Source organism: Vigna unguiculata, chromosome 7 (genome assembly GCF_004118075.2).
Source record: "Vigna unguiculata cultivar IT97K-499-35 chromosome 7, ASM411807v1, whole genome shotgun sequence".
NCBI classification, from domain to species: Eukaryota; Viridiplantae; Streptophyta; class Magnoliopsida; order Fabales; family Fabaceae; genus Vigna; species Vigna unguiculata.
The window spans coordinates 37,957,532-37,975,895 of NC_040285.1; the positions used below are offsets into that span (position 1 = coordinate 37,957,532).

Genomic DNA, 18,364 nt, shown 5'->3' on the forward strand with positions numbered 1-18,364 from the left:
AAAATACTTTATATTTAAATGTTAATTTTACAAATATTAGTTTACTTTTCTAAAATATTTTAAATTTTTTATATACCAATTTTAAAAATATTAGAAAAAAATTTAATAACTATATTCTTATAATATTTTAAATAATTATATTCTATTTAGCAATTAAATATAAGAATTTAATTCAATTTATAATTAAATTTAATAATTTATAATTGAATTTAAAAAATAATAAATTGAAATGTCAATTTTAGAGAAAATATTAATATAATTTGTATAAAAGATATTAAATTTAGTGTCAATTTGAAAGGGATAAAATTGATTTATTGTAACAAAAATTGGGACTAAATTGAATAAAAATAACGAATATAGGGACTAAATTGAATAAAAATAATAATACTATCACAAACTGACACATGGCACTAGCATGGACACATGGACCAATTTTTTGAAATAAAATAAAAAATTAAAAATTAAAAAAAATAAATAAATAAATTAAAAAAAAACTGGGGCTGACACGTGGGTTGTACTCTTTAAAAACGTTAACTATTTAAACACCATTAGTGAAAATGACTAAATTGACCACAATTTGACGAAAATGAAGACCTAATTGAACACAAAACAAAAATAGGGACCAAATTAACCTATAAATAATCATGTAATTATTAGAGTTGTCAAAACAGGTAACCTAGTCTGATTTCACTCAACTCGGCTCACATTTTCGCGAGTCAAAAAAATGAACCATGTCCGGTCCAGCACGGGTTGACAGGTTATACAGGTTGGCTTACATATTCACTTAATTAAAAAATACAAATTATTATTTTTTTCAGTAAAATCTAAATTATAATTCTAATTAAAATCTAAATAAACTTTAATACAATCAAAATATAAACCAAAATTAAAAAATATAAATTATTTATGTGTTGGCTAAAACAAAACAACCTAACATGACCGAAATGTAAAGTCAAACTTAATAAACAACACTTATGTGACCCTTTTATCTGCGGATTGGTGAGCTAATCCACCAACCCGACTCACCACGGGTTCAACCCGGATGAGCAGGGTAAACACATATATTATACAATGAAATTATAAAAAAATAAAATTATATACATTTTAATGTGATAAAATCGTGAGTAGTATACATATAGGAAAAACAAATGTATTTCTATAGCAAACAATAATAGTAATAATTTTGTAATTGTATTTTTACTTTTTACTCAATCATTAATTAAGTTATACTTGTACATTTAATATTAAGTAAAATAAATAAGTCAAAATAATCATGTAATATCTTAAAAAAATGAAAAGTTTTCAGAAAAAAAAAATCAACACTAATAGCTCTATGAAGTACTTTTGTGAGGTTCAGATTTTGAGAGAGTAGACGAAAATGACGACGGGTGAATGGAGGTGATGAGGAGTGAAAGGAAATGCAGAAAAAAAAATGTTAGATAGAAAGTTATCAAAATTTGTATATAACATTTTTAATGGCTGTTAAGTCAATTTAAAAATTAAATAGCCTCTATTTAATAAACATGAGTAATAAATATATAAGAACAAAATAATTCACAAGTCTAAATATATTCAATAAATTAATAATTAAACCTAAATTTTAATATTATTATTAATATTAGTGAGTATTTGAACCGTGTCTTTCATCAATTATTACGCATTCATTCAAAACTTTGTTATAATTTGTAATCGTTAATTTTTTAACGATTACATCATCTACCAATAATATCCAAAAGTATAGTTTATTTTATTTTCTATGGATTTTGTAATGTTAGGTTTTCATACTTATACTAAAAGTTCACTCAAATGTTGATGTTTATGACGTTCGTGGTGTTCTCTGAGATGTTAAATTTAGTATTTACCCTATTTTTTATAATTTAAAAATACTTACTTTTTCTTATAATTAAATAAAGTTTTTATAACTTTAATCAATGTAAGTAACTTTGTTAATAACACTTTAGGGTGCATTTTCACGGATGTGATAAAAAATGTTAGGAATACAAATTTGAAAACTAAGTAGGGACTAAAAACAAAAATACAAAAACAGGTTAAAGAAAAAAAAAATAGTAAAGCCTATAAATGCAAAGATTATTGCAAAGAGAGACATTGGATGTTTTTCTCTTATAACGTCATAGCAAAACCACCAAAACCAGAGAGACACGATGAATTGAAGGGCAGTGTGAGCACATCACCACCCTCACTCTCACAACAATTACCCTTTTCAGTTTTCTTCTTTCATTCTCTTTCTCTGTGCTAAAGACCGTGATGTCTCAGAACAAGAATGTTTCTTTGGAGCGAAGTGCCCCACAACAACCTCGTCCTTCCAATGTATACGTGGGAGTGGGAGGTTCAGACAGCCTCTGCATAAGCCCCAAACGAGATCACAAGTCTGAAAACTATGAGGACCTTCAATTAGAGTTCAACCCTCTTGTGTTTAGCTCTCTGGAGCAGTATTTGCCTCCCCACATGCTCAACCTCTCACGCGAGGTTAAGGTTCAGTACATGAGGAACATTTTGCTTCGATATTTGCCCGAGAGTGAGCGCATTCGGGTGGGTGCCGCTACAATTTTGGACTTTTTTGTGTTTTCAATTTTTTGTTGACTTCACTGTGTTTGAAAAATGATGGTGGGCTGAAGGGCCCAGATGGGTGTTGGAGTTTGGAAGCGCTCAATTTTTTCGTTTCTTGAATTAAAATTTCATTTTGATGTTGCCCTGGGTCAATAGGCTCTCGTTTCGTTTGTGGTACCTTGTTGCTGTCTTTTTTGCATTCTCGATTGGTTTGGGAAATTTTTGATGGGAATTGGGAAAAGTAAGTATTTGAATTGTGTTACATATTGTCTTTCTTGATTGGCAGCACACAATTTGGATGATTCTATATTTTGATTGCTCAATGCGAGTGCATGTTGTGAAGATGATGATGTTTTTTTAACAAGTTGGTCTTTCATCAAAGATGTGGTTCCTAATCATTTATGTTTATAGTCTTGTCTTCTTAAATCTTAGGAAAAATGCCAATCTTTTCTTTTGTCCGTCGGAAGTACTTGCCTGCGCCTATCTTGAAAAATGATACATCTGCCATGCAATTAGCGGGTTTTCTGAAAGCTTATCATTCTCAAGTGTAGAAGTCAACATGATAGGGATTTCTGTCTGCACTTGTCTTAGAAAATTTATTGACTTGCCATTTCTGCTAAATTACTTGTTAACCTAAATAGGTGATGATAAATGAGACCAATTCCTAGTATGATAATGGAGATGTTTTTATTTTATTTTTTTCTGGTATTTTTACTTTTTTGGCTTGGTTTTGTTGTTCACTCTTTTTGAGTTTTTGACTTTGCTATTCTACCTTGGATTGAACAGATTCAAAAGCACAAGGAATACAGGCAAAAGATCATGTTGAACTATCCAGTAAGTTTTCTATGGAATGTCAAAATGGCGGTTTTGTTCGTTTGAGAATTGAAAATTTAGATGGTTTCATTTTATGATTCTCTTGGAAATTGTGGGAGATGCTATTGATGTTCTTGCTGTTAACGACATTTGAACTTAGAACCTTGTGGAAATGAATTTCAATAAGAGCCAGAGAGACCTGAATTGCCAGTAAAAAAGCACATGTTAAGATTTGAATTTTCTGAAACAACAACAGTCATACTGTTTCCTTTCTGTATGTTCTATCATGCTCAATCTCACTGGTTATTTTCACTTTTGATTGTAGCCTCTGCACAGGGAGATATATAGTATGGATGCTGAGAAATTTTTCACACCATCATTTCTCAGAGCAATTAAAGAAAATACAGAAGAGAGTTTTAGAAGTATAATGACAGAACCCTGTAAAGGAATTTATACATTTGAAATGCTTCAACCACGATTCTGTGAAATGCTAGTATCTGAGGTATTACATTTCTTTGCTTTGCTTTTCATGCGTATATAATTTTATCGGATCTATATCAATGTATGTTCTTATCAAGTTCTGATTATTTAGGTGGATCATTTTGAAAGATGGGTCCATGCTACCAAGTTCAGAATCATGCGACCCAATATAATGAATCAATATGGTGCCGTACTTGATGATTTTGGCTTGGAAGCCATGCTTGACAGATTGATGAGTGATTTCATACGTCCTATGTCTCGAGGTTATTTTTTATTTTTCTTAATGAGAATGGATTACAACAGTATGACTGAACTATAACTAATGTTGACTAACTTTTGCAATTTGATGTTTTTCTTTTGTAGTTTTCTACTCTGAAATTGGTGGATCCTCACTGGACTCTCATCATGGGTTTGTTGTTGAATATGGAATCAATAGGGACGTGGAACTTGGTAGGTTCTCAAATTTAGGTCGCTGTTTTGTACATATGGTATTGTCTGGGATCTGTAATAGTATTTTGAACCTAAATGGAGTTTATTGTTTCAAGCAAATCTATTTATAGTTTTATGTTAATATGCTTGAAAAATTTCTTTATGCTATACACATTACCTTTCATCTTGCTGATTTTTATTCTTTTATTTGGCCATACAAAAAGGATTAGAAAGAAAAAAATGGATTAGATTTCAGATTGTTTGAAATACCAAGATATTCAGGTTTTATATTTTTCAGCCGCAATGCCATATATGGCCGTTTTGTATTCTTTTTCTGAGTAGTAGGGTACCTTATCTTTCCCCTAAAGATATTTGGGATGAATGGTTTTGGAGGATAAATTTTTCATTACGTGTATAGATTCTCTAATTCAACAGTTTTCAGAATGGAAGGTAAAAAATGATAGTTTATAATGAAATTCCAGTCAACCCTTGTTCATTTCAATAAATACTATGTTAATTCAGTTAATTCAAGTTCACTCTAACTATGATTGATAACTTTGTCATTCTGGATTATCTTGTGTTAAATTTAAATGTATCTACTCTTCTACTACAAAATTATCTCTTGTTGCCTTACTCGTTAATCCACCCCAAATCATGACTATTAGATACTTTCTCTCACGAATTCGTTTCTACGCTAGATCTTTCTCCTGTTATATTGCCTACCTTAGATGCTTCCATGTTTTGTATAGTATACAAGTGTATCTTGCATGCTTTGTGTTGGCTGTTCCCAACAAATTAGCTTTATGTGCATTTGATGAAATCTAAAGTGCAAATATTTTTTCAGGCTTCCATGTTGACGATTCAGAAGTCTCCTTAAATATTTGCTTGGGAGGCAAATTTTCTGGTGGAGAACTGTTCTTCCGTGGTGTTCGATGTGATGAACATGTAAATTCAGATATCCAACCAGGGGTATGTTTACTACCTCACTCTTATTTAAGCTGAATAATTTATATTTAACTTCATTGATCTCCAGCATATATCTGAGTTCAATTTTAAACTTTAAAGAGGTATTACCCACCAGTTGATTATTCATACCCTTCCACTATTCTGGATGGTTTTCTTTCTGTATCCCTTGTTCCTTAATCTGACATACTTCTAATGTGAGACTTCAGTGTCATACCTGGCAATTTATTTCCATAGTGCATTAATGGACAAACTTCATAAATTTCTGAGTTGTATACGTGTCATGTCGTTCATCGTGCAATTGAATAATATTATGGCAATATTAGAACATGATACTGACCAAAAGATCTCACATTAGTCATAAGTATACAAATTTCACATGAGCATCTTTATTACTTTGTTAAATAAATAACACCAAACATATGTATGTAGGAAATCTTCGATTACTACCATGTTCCAGGACATGCAATTCTTCATCCAGGTCGTCATCGGCATGGTGCTAGACCTACAACATCTGGGAATCGGATAAACTTAATTCTCTGGTGTAGAAGGTATTTGCATCATTTAATTCTCACTGGGGCAGCAATTTTTTCACACGTCCCCATGTGACTTTAGATTGCAAATTGTAAGCATAGTTCTGGTCAATCTCATATGAATGAACCTTCATGTTGTCACGCAGTTCGGCTTTTAGAGAGTTGAAGAAATATCGGAGAGATTTCTCTAGCTGGTGTGAAGAATGCAAACGCAAGAAGAAGGAGAAAGAGCGTTTGTTAGTTATGGCCACCCAACAGGTAACACTGATTGACAATAACCACCATTGAGATTGAAGGGACATCTAAGATTAATGTTATTGTTAATGTTGCAATTCTGTGTCTTCACGTTGCAGGAATTAATGAAGAGGGAAATGCAATCGGCCTCGTGATGTTGCACATGCAAATCATATTGTATAGTTGATTCTCACCTCTGAGCTTCTTTACTGTCTCTAAATTATGGATTATCTGTAACGAAATGAAATGTACTTCAAGTTGAAAGTAATAGGCATCCATTTCATAGGGTTACATGAACCAAAGAGTAAAATAGTTATAGTTTAATAGTTGAATGTTTTTAATTTCTAATTATGATAATAAGGAACTTGAGTTCCTGATTTTTTTCATTCGTTTCTCGACAGGGGCTTTGCCTCTTTACTTGTTCACAAGATTAAGGGAAGCATGGCCACAAGACTGAAATCTTAGGACATTTCTGACCAAGCAATTCCTATAAATTAAAAAAAAATCAACTTTTTGTTCTATTTGAGTGACTTTTTAGAAAATGAAAAGAATCCAGACTAAAAAAATACCGTGATAAGTAAAAAGTAATTATGAAACTAACAAAGTATCATACCATTGGTTTGATGGACTTTGAAATGTCAGCAGCGACATAACAAAGAATTCTTAGATTGGATGCTTGTTTTGACAAATGATGTTGTGAGGTAGATCTGTTTAAATATAAATTCCATGAAACATGTTTTTGGAACTGCATGGCAAATCTAGAATTAGATGCAGCTAGAAAGCGCGAAGGTTATGAAGTCTCTCCTATTGTGTGAAATTTCTTTCACATTTAGATCTGTTCATTTCAAATATATAACTGAAATTCTCTCTCTCATTTTTTTCCCTTTTCTGTCCCTCCCTCTCTACATTTGTCCATGCTTCTTTTCTTTCTCCTTCTCTTCTTACTATATCTAATGGCTATAACACTGATGCTATTGTTTTTGAATACTTGAAAACTAACATTCTAATATATAAGTTTAAAAAAGAAAAACCGAGAATAGTAGAGAGAAAAAAAAAACTATGGATTGATAAGTTTAAAAAAAAAATACATTCTAATATATAAATTTTGTATTTGAGAATGTATAATCTAAAATACAAGTTTTATATGAATACACAAAATAAAAAATTCATTTTCAATTACATAATTCAAAACATAATTTTTCAATAAGCCACTTCATGAATGGGTATATTTTACTTTTCACACACCTTATCGAGGTGGAGGAGAAAACAATGGAGGTGTAAGAAGAAAGACCAAAAAGGTACTGTTTCTTATAAAAGGGGTCAATTGAATACTTTTAACAAAGAAATCTCCAAAAACTTTTTCCAATTGAAACAATTAACACTTAGATGATTTTGTTAATATTGATTATTAAATTTTAACAATTGATTAATTGAACATCTTTATTGATATTTTGAATAAAATTTAAAAAGTGCAGGTCATTGTCTTCTACCATCCTTTCTAAATGTATATATACTAGTATTTTACCAGATAAACGGACTATTTAAGAAAATAAAATATTAGTATTAATATTCTATTTTATAAAATTTAAAAAGTTTTTAAAATATAATTAGTATTAATATTCTATTTTATAGAATTAAATAATAATATTTTACAACTTTTAATATGAAAATGCATTTAAATTATTTATACCTTATAATAAATATATTTTTTCACACAATAATGAAATTAATTCAAATAAAAAAATCAAATTTAAATAATTTAAATAATTATTAAAAATTTATTTACATTATGTTTAAAAATAATATTTTATAATTGATATTCTTTTCTAAATATTTTGTTATAAACTATTTTCTAAAAATATAATTAAAATTATAAAACATGGAATGAAAATTATTTTTTTATTTAACTTAATAATTTTTAAAAGATACTACAATAAAAATGGAAAATAAATATCAATATAACTTTAAATAAATTGTTTATATATATATATATATATATATATATATATATATATATATATCTCGCATTGCTCATTTCTTTGTTCTTCTAAGTGAAGATGTCCCAGAACCAGTACAGTGCTCCACAGCAACCTAGACCCTCCGGTGGACATACGGCAGGGAGAGTCGGAAATTTGAATTCCGATAGGCTCTGCGATAAGCTGTGCGTAAGCCCCAAGCGAGATCACAAGTCTGAAAACTATGAAGACCTTCAATTGGAGTTCAATCCTCACGTCTTCGGCTCACTGGAACAGTATTTGCCTCCCCATCTCCTCAACCTCTCACGTGAGGTTAAGCTTCGTTATATGAGGAACATTCTGCTTCGCTATTTTCCTGAGAATGACCGCAATCGGGTGAGTGTCACTGTCACCGTAACCATAATAACGTCCCTCCCTCATGGGGTGCCCTTTAAGTTTTTTCTATCAAAATTTCATTTTTATTTTGCCCTTATTCTGGTTAGGTCTTGTTTATTTGTTTGTGTTGCCTTGTTGGTGCCAGGCCTGCACTGATGTTTTGTTTCAGAAAGTTTTGTTTATTTGTTCTATTTGGAAGACGGGAGAGTATGAATTTAGGTTGTTTCATGTTGCCTCGCTTTATTGTTGGCAAATAATTTGGATTATTCTGTACTTTTGACTGTTCTGTTGAATGGTGATGCATGATTTGAATATGGCCATGTCTGTTTAATTAACAAGGTGAGTTATGGTTCCAAATCATTATTGTATTAGTCTGGTATCTCTAGTTCTTAGAATAGTGTCATCCTTATATTTTATTGGCGTGCTGTCTTGGGTGTTGGGACTGGCAGTACTCGCTTGTGCCTGTTTTGAAAATGATACATCTACTGTGCATGTCAACTGGTTTTACGGGTGCTTGACTTCCTCTAGTCTGGAAGTCTAAATAATATGGATTTCTGTCTACAGTTGTGTTAGAAGATATCATGACATGTGCTATTTGGTTTCTGGCATTACAAATTTACTAGTTAGCCTAAAAAGGTGATGATAGGTGAGCATGGTATTTTTTTGTTTTGTTGATGTGGAGTTATTCTTGGTATGGTAGAGGAGAGGTGTTTCTTTTGTTTTGTCCTGTAATTTTTTTTTCTCTGGCTTGGTTTTATTGTTCACTCTTTGAGTTTTTGTTATTTTATGTTGAATTGAACAGATTCAAAAGCTGAGGGAGTACAGGCTAAAGATCATATTAAATTATCCAGTAAGTTTTCAAAGGATATGAAAATGGCAGTTTTGCTCATCGGTGAATTGAATATTTTGATGGTTTCCTTTTATGATTCTTTCTGAAATTGTGGGAGATGGTGCTGCTGAAATAATTTATACTACACTTTTAACAGGAGAGATATTTTATTTGGTACTTGTCTGTGAGAATTTTGAATGAGCAGCACATGTTACCATTAGAAATTTCTGCACGAGAACAGTTATCCTTTCTCGTTTCTGTATGCAACATGATTTTCCAATGTTGCTCGATCTTACTGGTTATTGACTTTTCTTATAGCCACTACATAGGGAGATATATACTATGAATGCTGAGAACTTTTTCACGCCATCATTTCTCAGAGCAATTAAAGAAAACACCGAAGCAAGTTTTAGAAGTATAATGGCTGAACCTAGTACAGGAATTTATACATTTGAAATGCTTCAACCACAATTTTGTAAAAAACTGATGTCTGAGGTATCACATTTCTTTCCCTTCCTTTCCTTTTCATGCTATATAATTTTATCAATTTATGTTAGTGTTTCATGTTCTGATTATTTAGGTGGATAATTTGGAAAGATGGGTTCGTGGTACCAAACTCAGAATCATGCGCCCTAATGCTATGAATAAACATGGTGTTGTTCTTGAAGATTTTGGGCTGGAAACCATGCTTGACAGATTTATGAGTGATTTCATACATCCCATATCACGAGGTTTTTGTTTATTTTTCTTAACGAGAATGAATTAGAAAATGATGACTGAGATGAGGAAACTGATATAATGACATGAATTCACTTGTGCAATTTGAATGTTTTTTTGTAGTTTTCTACAGTGAATTTGGTGGATCCACGTTGGACTCTCACCATAGTTTTGTTGTTGAATATGGAATCAGTAAAGATGTCGAACTTGGTAGGTTTCTCCAACTCGTTGAATTTGGTCACTGCTTTGTAGATGCAATCTGTTATATTTTTTTAGAACCTAAATGGAGTTTAATGTTTCAAGCATGTCTATTTATCTTTTTATGTTATTCTACTCTAATCATACACATGATGGAATAGGCGTTTATATACCTGGCATCTTACAGATTTTGATTCTTTTATGACTATAACTAAAGGATATGAAGAAAAAATGTATTAGATTTTTCAGATTGTATCAAATACTGAGATATTTAGTTTTGTTACATTGTTAGCCACAATGCCTTATATTCTTGTTTTGTCTATTAATTTTTATGTAGTGAAGATATCTTATCTTTTTTGGGGGTTGGGGGATGGAGTGGGAGGGTAAAATTTTCGTTACAACTATATATTCTCTAATCTGAGAGCCTTTTGGAGTGGAACAAATAAAATGATAGTTTATATGGAATTCCATTCATACTTATTCGTTTTAATAAATATTTTATAATCGTACCCCTCCTAAACAAGCAATCTAAATGGCTGAACTTTGCACGGTAAGGAGTCTTCTTACACCAGATTTTTTTGTTGAAATCTGAAGAGCAATATTTTTGCAGGCTTACATGTGGATGATGCAGAAGTCTCCTTGAATGTTTGCTTGGGAAAAGAATTTTCTGGCGGAGAACTGTTCTTCCAGGGTGTTCGATGTGAAGAACATGTACTATCGAAAGCCGAGCCAGGGGTATGTTTACTACCTTGCACTTAAATCCTAACATACGGTTCATTTCTTAAGTGCATTAATGGACAAATTTGTTATAACTTTCTGAGTGATACATTTCGTGTCATTCATACCGAAATTCAATAGCATCAGGAAAATATTAGAAACATGATATTTACAAAAGAGTATTATTACATTGGTGATAAATATAGAAATTTCATGCAGACGTTTACTTTGTTAAGTAAATAACAATAACGTATCTTTGTAGGAGATCTTCGATTATACCCATGTTCCAGGACACGCAATTCTTCATCCTGGTCGTCAACGGCATGGTGCAAGACCTACAACATCTGGGAACAGGATGAATTTAATCATCTGGTGTAGAAGGTATACAATCACTTTTTCTTAACAAAAGATTGACATGGAATGACCCCTTGTTTCACTGAAGCAGCAAAATTCTCACACTGTTCCCCTTGTAACTTTGGATTACAAATCATAATTTACATTATGCATGAACCTTCATGTTGCTGTCACAGTTCGGCTTTCAGAGAGTTGAAGAAATATCAGAGAGATTTTCCTAGCTGGTGTGGAGAATGCAAACGCAAGAAGAAGGAGAGAGCGCAGTTATCGCTTATGTTCACCCAACAGGTAAGAACACTGTTTAATAATACCCTTTGAGATGAAAGGAGCTACAATGATTAACGCTAATGCTTTCACCTTCTATGAAACAAATTCTGTGTCTTCACATTGCAGGAATTACTGAAGAGGGAAATATAAACGGCCTCTTGCACATGCAAATCTTGCTTGTATAGTTGATTCACATCATTGAGCTGCTTTTTTGTTTGTAGATTATGGATTTTTGTACGAAATGAAACATTATGTAGTTGAAAGTTATAGGCATTCGTTTCATAGTATAAATGTATGTTTTTTATTTTCTGATGATAAGAATGAACTACAGTTCCTGATTTTCTTTCCTTTTGGTTTCTCCTTTGGGGCCTTGCCTCTTTACTTTCTTAGAAGATTGAAGGAAGCTATTTCTAACCAAGAACAAATTTAACATTTTATTACTTTGAATGACTCAAATCTAGCATTTAAAAACAGAGGGGCCAAATTCAGCTTCATAAATAAATTAAAGGAAAAAAAACTTATTTAATAAAAATAGTGATATGTTTTGACAAAAAATGTATTTTTATTCGGAAATTAAATTTTTACCTCTCACTTCTTTTGTTTTCTTAAAAAAGCTTAGCAAAAAAATCCGTTCACAAAAAACAAGTAATAGCTAAAGGTTTTATTTTTTGAGGTAGTAACCAAATCAAGAAAGCATCCTCTCTTTTAAAGAAGTATTTTTTTGCAGTTAACACACCCTCAGTCAATACAAGGAAAATGATTTAAAAATAATTGAATTTTTATTGTTTTTATATTTTGTCTTCTAGATTATTCCATGGTAACTTTTCTTCCTTTTAGACTTTTTACTCTACAAAATTCATCCTCATTGTAAAAGAATATGATGAGGCGGAATTTCTTTAAGAAAAATCTATTGAAAAATAAATTATTGTGGTTTAACAGTCGCTAATTTTATTTTTTTAATTTAACCTAAGAATAAGGTTTAAATTACACTTCTTTATATACAAGACAAGAAGCAGTAGCCGTTATTTGTGTTAGAGTTAGTTATTATTATGGTTAGGATCATGTTTATGTCAATTAGCGTCTTCATTCACTCCTTTATATACACTTGGATCTCCAACTCACCTCTACAACGCACTCAAAACAATTCTCTCTTTCTTTATCATCTCTTTCTTCTATACTAACTCTTTCTTCTTCTAAAAGTTCTTTCAACTACATAACGTTGACGTCTTCTTCTAAAAGTTCTTTCAAAGAAAATGACTTCCGAAGAAGCTATATAGAAACCGATGAAGAAGGTGACAATGTACTATGGTAAAGCTACTAGAAACTCTTTCTGAACTTCCATGCTTTTCTTTTTTCTCCTGTAATATCAATTCATCCCTTGCGATGTCCAAGAACAACCCACTTGCATCCAAGATTTTTTCACTTCGTGTATTTACTTACAGGAATTAAAGAATTACATGTGAAGCTAAAAAGGCAATGACAACTCAGCACTTCATTTCTTGTTTTGTTGACATCGAATTATTATTACATGTTTCTTCTATTTTCTTAAATTTTTATTTTGCCTTTGGCTTGGTTTTGTGATTCAATCTTTTTTAAGCTTTTGTTATTCTGGGCTGGATAAAACAGTTTCGAAGGCGGACACACTACAGGCTACAGTTGATTGTGAATTATCCATTAAGTTTTAACACTCTGAAAGCAACACTTTTATTCATTTGTAAATCGAACATTTTTTTTTGTTTTATTTTAAGGTTCTTCCCAAGAATGTGAGAGTTGGATTCGTGGGATGATTTCTTGAACTTGTTAACCGTGCATATGTTATTTGATACTATCTATGAATTTATCTATGAATGTACATGTTAACATTAGAATTTTATGAATGTAGAATGTTCCAATTATGCTTGATCTTGAACAAAAGAGGGATTTCAGAAATATAATAGACGAACCGTGTTCAGGAATTTTTACATTTGGTATGCTTAGTTGTGAAAAGATGATACGTGAGTTATTACATATTTCATTGCTTTCCTTCTTAATCATATATTCATTTCTTCCCTCCTATATTATGTTCTTATTAATTTGTGGTTGCTTTGGTCGATTACTTTTTAAGATGAACAGATGATCTCAAAATCAAAACCATGCGACCAGATATATTGCATGAACATGGTGTTGATCTTGGAAAGAATATAATGGTGTGGACTCTCTTTTGCAATTTGAGTTTTTTTTTATAGTTTTCTACTGTGAATCTGGTGGATCAATGCTAGGGATGGAAAAGTTGGTTCGTTTCTCAGAGAAAGGTCACTCGTAACAAGTATTTTTGTTGTGTAGGAGATGTTGGATTATTGCCATGTTCCAGGACATGCAATTCTTGTGGGAGACGATTAACTTAATGTTCTGGTTGAGAGGACATGCAAAAATCTTTGACATTTTTCATGTTGTCATGCAGTTCGCGTCTTGGAGAATGCAAACGCAAGAAGAATGAAAGTAACTCTGCAACCATGAAAAAGCCTACTTGACAACTTGACTGAGTCCTGACCAACTATGGTTAGTTGGCTTTTATGACTTTATAAGTTCAATAATTCAAGACTTTTGCAGCCACACTTGTTCAATGCTAATAATAGATTGTGTTAACAATGAAAATTATGAATTCGTATTACATTTGCACATTGATGCCACTATTTTGTGATTATCTTATTCTACTGCAAAGTTTGAAACTAAACAATTGTGCAGGGACGTGATAATATGCTTACATCAATATTGTAAACAGTTTTTGACTGAAACTATTTAAAGAATCATCCATGCCACTCTCAACCCAAAGGTTTCTTATGATATCTTTGTATGTATCATTTCTTAATTACTGCTTTTAAAAAATAGACTAGGTGCTGCTGAAGTTGAAATAATAAAGTGATCAACAACAAAAGAAACACCTTTGAGTAATGTTATTATCATTAATATTTTTCCTCAGATGTTGTTGGTGATAAACTAAGTACTTTAAGGATGCATAGAGTCCAAATACACTATACTTTTTAACTTTTGTGAATAATAAAATTAAACTTAAAAATGATTTATAATGAAATATAAATTAGTATCTTTGGGTGAGCAGTTCTTTTTATAAAAAATAAAATAATTAATAAAATTCAAAAGTTTTACTTCAAACTACGCAGCCTCCACCTATAGCTGGCACCAGTTGGTCATATTCTCCCCTTTCCACTTTATTTGATGGATAGAAATTTATGAGAAATTAAGACGGGATAGTTAACGAGTGAAAATTATTTATGAGAAAAAAAAAATGAAATTATTTGATATCAGTAAACTTTTTAGTAAAAATATAAAATGGGGACTTTCACGAAAATGTATTTCTATACTAAAAACGGTGGGCGATTGGGAAGTTACTCCTAACTTAGATACTAAGCCTTACTATCCAAAATAATCTTATTTTTTATCTTAACAAAATTTAGGATATATTTATATGTATTTCTCCTAAAATTTAACACAACAAAGTTTTATAACAAAACAACAAAGTATTAGTTATATTATTTTTAATAAATATATAAATAAAAGGTGAAAAGTTAAATTTAAATATTAAAATTTATTGAGTGATAATAGTTATGTTGTAAATAAAAACAAAATAAAATTTTAAAATTTTTAGAATATGTAAGAATATTATTGTTAAAGATAATAAAATTAAGTGTATGAGATTTGTTTTTTTTTTTTTTCTTTCTATGGAGACTATAAAGATAGAATTGCAAATCAAAAGGTAATATATGAAGAGCCAATCAAAGACAACCGATGCGAAGGATTAAGGTAAATACTCTAAATCTCTTTGTAATTCAGTGTTTCTTATATTCTATCTATTATTTATTGTTAATGATTAGGTAAATATTTAAATTTGCTTACTATGTAAAGTTAATTATCAAATTATATTTAAGATAAAAAAAATACTTAAAAGAAATTTATACTTATATGTTTTTATTAAATTAATTATAAATTTAATTAAATTATTATCGGTGTCAGCTAACTTTTATTAGAATTAAAAATATTTCATGAGTTTAAAAAAATTTAATAAATTATAAATTTAATTAGAAAAAAGATAATTAGTTATTTTTCTCTATTATAATCGATTTTAATTCTATTTTTTTCTTTTATTTATATGTTACTTCAATTTTGATTATATTTTGTTTTTATCTTTATGTAATTTAAATTTTGATTTTATTTTCTTATTTTATTTATCTGTTATTTAAATTTTGATTTTTTTTTCTTTTTTATTTTTATATAACTTTTGATCTACTAATTTCACTCTTTGACTCTCCTTTCTTTCTGTTATTATAGAATTGTTTTTTTTTTTTAAGATTTTGATAGATTTCATTCCTTAAATCTGATATTGTTATACTAATCTTTTTATTCTCATTTATAGTTAGTATGTTTTTTTTTCTTTTTTGTTGATGTTGGTTTTATTCTTTTGCCTGTTTTTATTTATTTTTATTAATAATTAATATCAAAATAAACTTTGCAGGCTTATTAAAAAAGTTGAAACTTGAATAAGAGAAAAAGAGACTTGAGACTACAATCGAGTTTACTTTATTGACAGAGTTTACCTTATTGACAATCAGAACTAGATTTTATTATTTTAACTCATTTTTTTACATACTTATTTTTAGCAGTGTTTTATACTTTATTTATTTCATATAAATATATATAAATATATATATATATATATATATATATATATATATATATATATATATATATATCGACTAAAAAATTTGAATTAAATTATTCATAAATTCAAAAGAAGAGAAAAATTAAGGCTTTAATTACATCAGTTATAAATAAATTTATAAAAATAGATAAGAAAAAATGAATTATAAAATTGAAGAATCATAACAATATAATAATAACAACAAAATAGAAAATGAAGAGTAGTTAGTGATAAAAATGACTCTGATTCTCAAACTTATGATAACATTAAAAAGATATAAAAAATATTAAATGGATAAACTTTATTATCTATAAAAAAAATGTTAAATGAAATTAAATTCAACAATTTAATAAATAATTTTGCACAAAAAATTTTAAAAATAATTTTTAGATAAAAGGAGTTATTTTTAAGTCTGTTTTAGACCTTCAAACCCTTGACTTGCTCCTAATCTCTTGTCTTCTTCATCCCAATCCAAATTAAAAAAAAAAAAAAAAACTTAAGCTAAAAAAATGTTTAAAATGTTTGTATTTAAACCCATTGCATTTAAATATTTAACGAAAATAGATACCATTATGATAAAAGGGCATTTTTTATCGCAAGGTTACTCTCTCGTATGTTTAGCTTGTACTTTTCTTTTTCTATTTTCTTCATGCCTTTGTTTTGGGTGGTGGTCTTTGGTATACAAGGTAGTAGTATACAATTAGGTTTTCTTTCTTTCGAAGGATGAATTTGAGAAGATAAGTTAGGATTATGGTGTAATATGTTTAAGGGATGGAGAGATAAAAATGAATACATCTACAAGTAAAAATTGTAAAAGTTTGTGAATTATGATAGACAAAAAATGTTTTAATAGATAAAATTATTAGAATATAGTTTTATTTTTATGATTAAAATTATTAGAAAATAAAACATAATTATTATTTTTATCTTTATGATTAAAATTATTACAAAATAAAATGTAATTATTATTATTATTATTATAATTTCAAGTAAAAGTTCGCTATCATAGTTAAAAGCATTTTACTATTCAATTAAAATTCAAATAAAAGTACAGGAATTTAATTAAAATGAAAGGTATTTCTGTAAAATGATCTATACTGAGTTATATTTATTTTTTCCCTCTAATCTCTCTTTACTCATGTGAGGATGAGATTCAGTCATTTTTCATAATAAGTGGTAATGTTCAAGGATTTAAGTGAATTGGGTGGTTGAAATCTTATTTAAGGAAAAAAATATTTTAAACAGTTTATATTTACGGAGAATATTAACCCATGTCCCAGGTATTTTTTATGAATATATAATAAACATAAAACTTACAAAAGTTATAATTAATTGTGATATTAAAAGATTTTAGAATAAAAATAAATAAAAGATAATAAAAATGTATTTTAGAAAATTTTGCATCTTAATATTCTTTTTAAGTAAAGATTTTCTCAAATAATAAAGAATATGAATCTAACAAGATATATTAATAATTATACTCATATATTACCGTGTTAAAAATCCTGTAGGAAACAACAATAACTTACTAAACAGAGACATCGAACGATTCATTACACCTGTATTGTATCCTAGGTCTTAATGTGATTAATACACTTGGACACTCTGATGTTAACGTTTGTTATGATTTTTAGGTATTGTTAATGATTCAATGAATATTTTAAATAAAACAGTCTTCTTCTCCCTACTTAATATTTTAAGAATCTTCTGGACTCTCCTACTTCCACTAATTAATAAATTTCCATCATTACACTTTCTTGAACCTTCCTTGAAACTCTTCTAAACTTTGTAGGTTTACCATTTAATATCATCCAATCTAATGCCAACTCATCTTGAAAGCACCATTTCTCATGTCTCGTCATTGCTAATTGCTTCCTCTCCACCTATGAAGTTCCTCATCAATTGTGTGTCTTTTTTCTCACATGGATCAAATACTAACATTTGTACGATACGTATCAGTCAAGTCAAGTATTCAATTTGAAAAATATATTTTTTGATTTTAACATGATTTTAACATGACTCCAATACAATGTTAATAACCACAAATTCAGTCATTTTCTATAAAAACCTATAAACTTATAAATTTATCACATAAGTTTCTATTATGATTATAAAAATAAGGAAAAAATATTATATGAACACTACTTTTCACCTTTTCTTTATATTAGATTGATAAATTAGATTCATTTTTGTGTTAATTGACAATTTATTAGTTGAA

General features: G+C 29.3%; 2 protein-coding genes across 2 annotated transcripts; both read left to right on the top strand.

Moving 5' to 3' along the window:
* The first annotated feature begins 2,103 nt into the window (after positions 1–2,103).
* Positions 2,104–6,406, top strand: LOC114190435 (uncharacterized PKHD-type hydroxylase At1g22950-like). The gene is made up of 9 exons (XM_028079312.1): positions 2,104–2,550; positions 3,355–3,402; positions 3,707–3,883; positions 3,974–4,124; positions 4,225–4,311; positions 5,135–5,259; positions 5,686–5,804; positions 5,933–6,044; positions 6,140–6,406. Exons 1-9 carry the CDS (start codon positions 2,266–2,268, stop codon positions 6,173–6,175), a joined length of 1,140 nt encoding a protein of 379 aa, XP_027935113.1. The 5' UTR covers positions 2,104–2,265; the 3' UTR covers positions 6,176–6,406.
* Positions 6,407–8,060: 1,654 nt separating this feature from the next.
* LOC114190419 (uncharacterized PKHD-type hydroxylase At1g22950-like) lies at positions 8,061–11,798 on the top strand. Its single transcript, XM_028079292.1, has 9 exons — positions 8,061–8,371; positions 9,174–9,221; positions 9,519–9,695; positions 9,781–9,931; positions 10,041–10,127; positions 10,726–10,850; positions 11,095–11,213; positions 11,363–11,474; positions 11,580–11,798. The coding sequence occupies exons 1-9, from the start codon at positions 8,078–8,080 to the stop codon at positions 11,601–11,603; spliced, it is 1,137 nt and encodes a 378-aa protein (XP_027935093.1). The 5' UTR covers positions 8,061–8,077; the 3' UTR covers positions 11,604–11,798.
* The last annotated feature ends 6,566 nt before the right edge of the window (positions 11,799–18,364 follow it).

Bases quoted from the DNA above. Each gene is read 5' to 3' on its own strand.
- LOC114190419 (XM_028079292.1), top strand. From the start codon at position 8,078: ATGTCCCAGAACCAGTACAGTGCTCCACAGCAACCTAGACCCTCCGGT. The intron at 10,128-10,725 runs GTAGGTTTCTCC...ATATTTTTGCAG, and splicing joins CAGTAAAGATGTCGAACTTG to GCTTACATGTGGATGATGCA. The intron at 11,214-11,362 runs GTATACAATCAC...TTGCTGTCACAG, and splicing joins TTAATCATCTGGTGTAGAAG to TTCGGCTTTCAGAGAGTTGA.
- LOC114190435 (XM_028079312.1), top strand. From the start codon at position 2,266: ATGTCTCAGAACAAGAATGTTTCTTTGGAGCGAAGTGCCCCACAACAA. The intron at 5,805-5,932 runs GTATTTGCATCA...GTTGTCACGCAG, and splicing joins TTAATTCTCTGGTGTAGAAG to TTCGGCTTTTAGAGAGTTGA. The intron at 6,045-6,139 runs GTAACACTGATT...TTCACGTTGCAG, and splicing joins TAGTTATGGCCACCCAACAG to GAATTAATGAAGAGGGAAAT.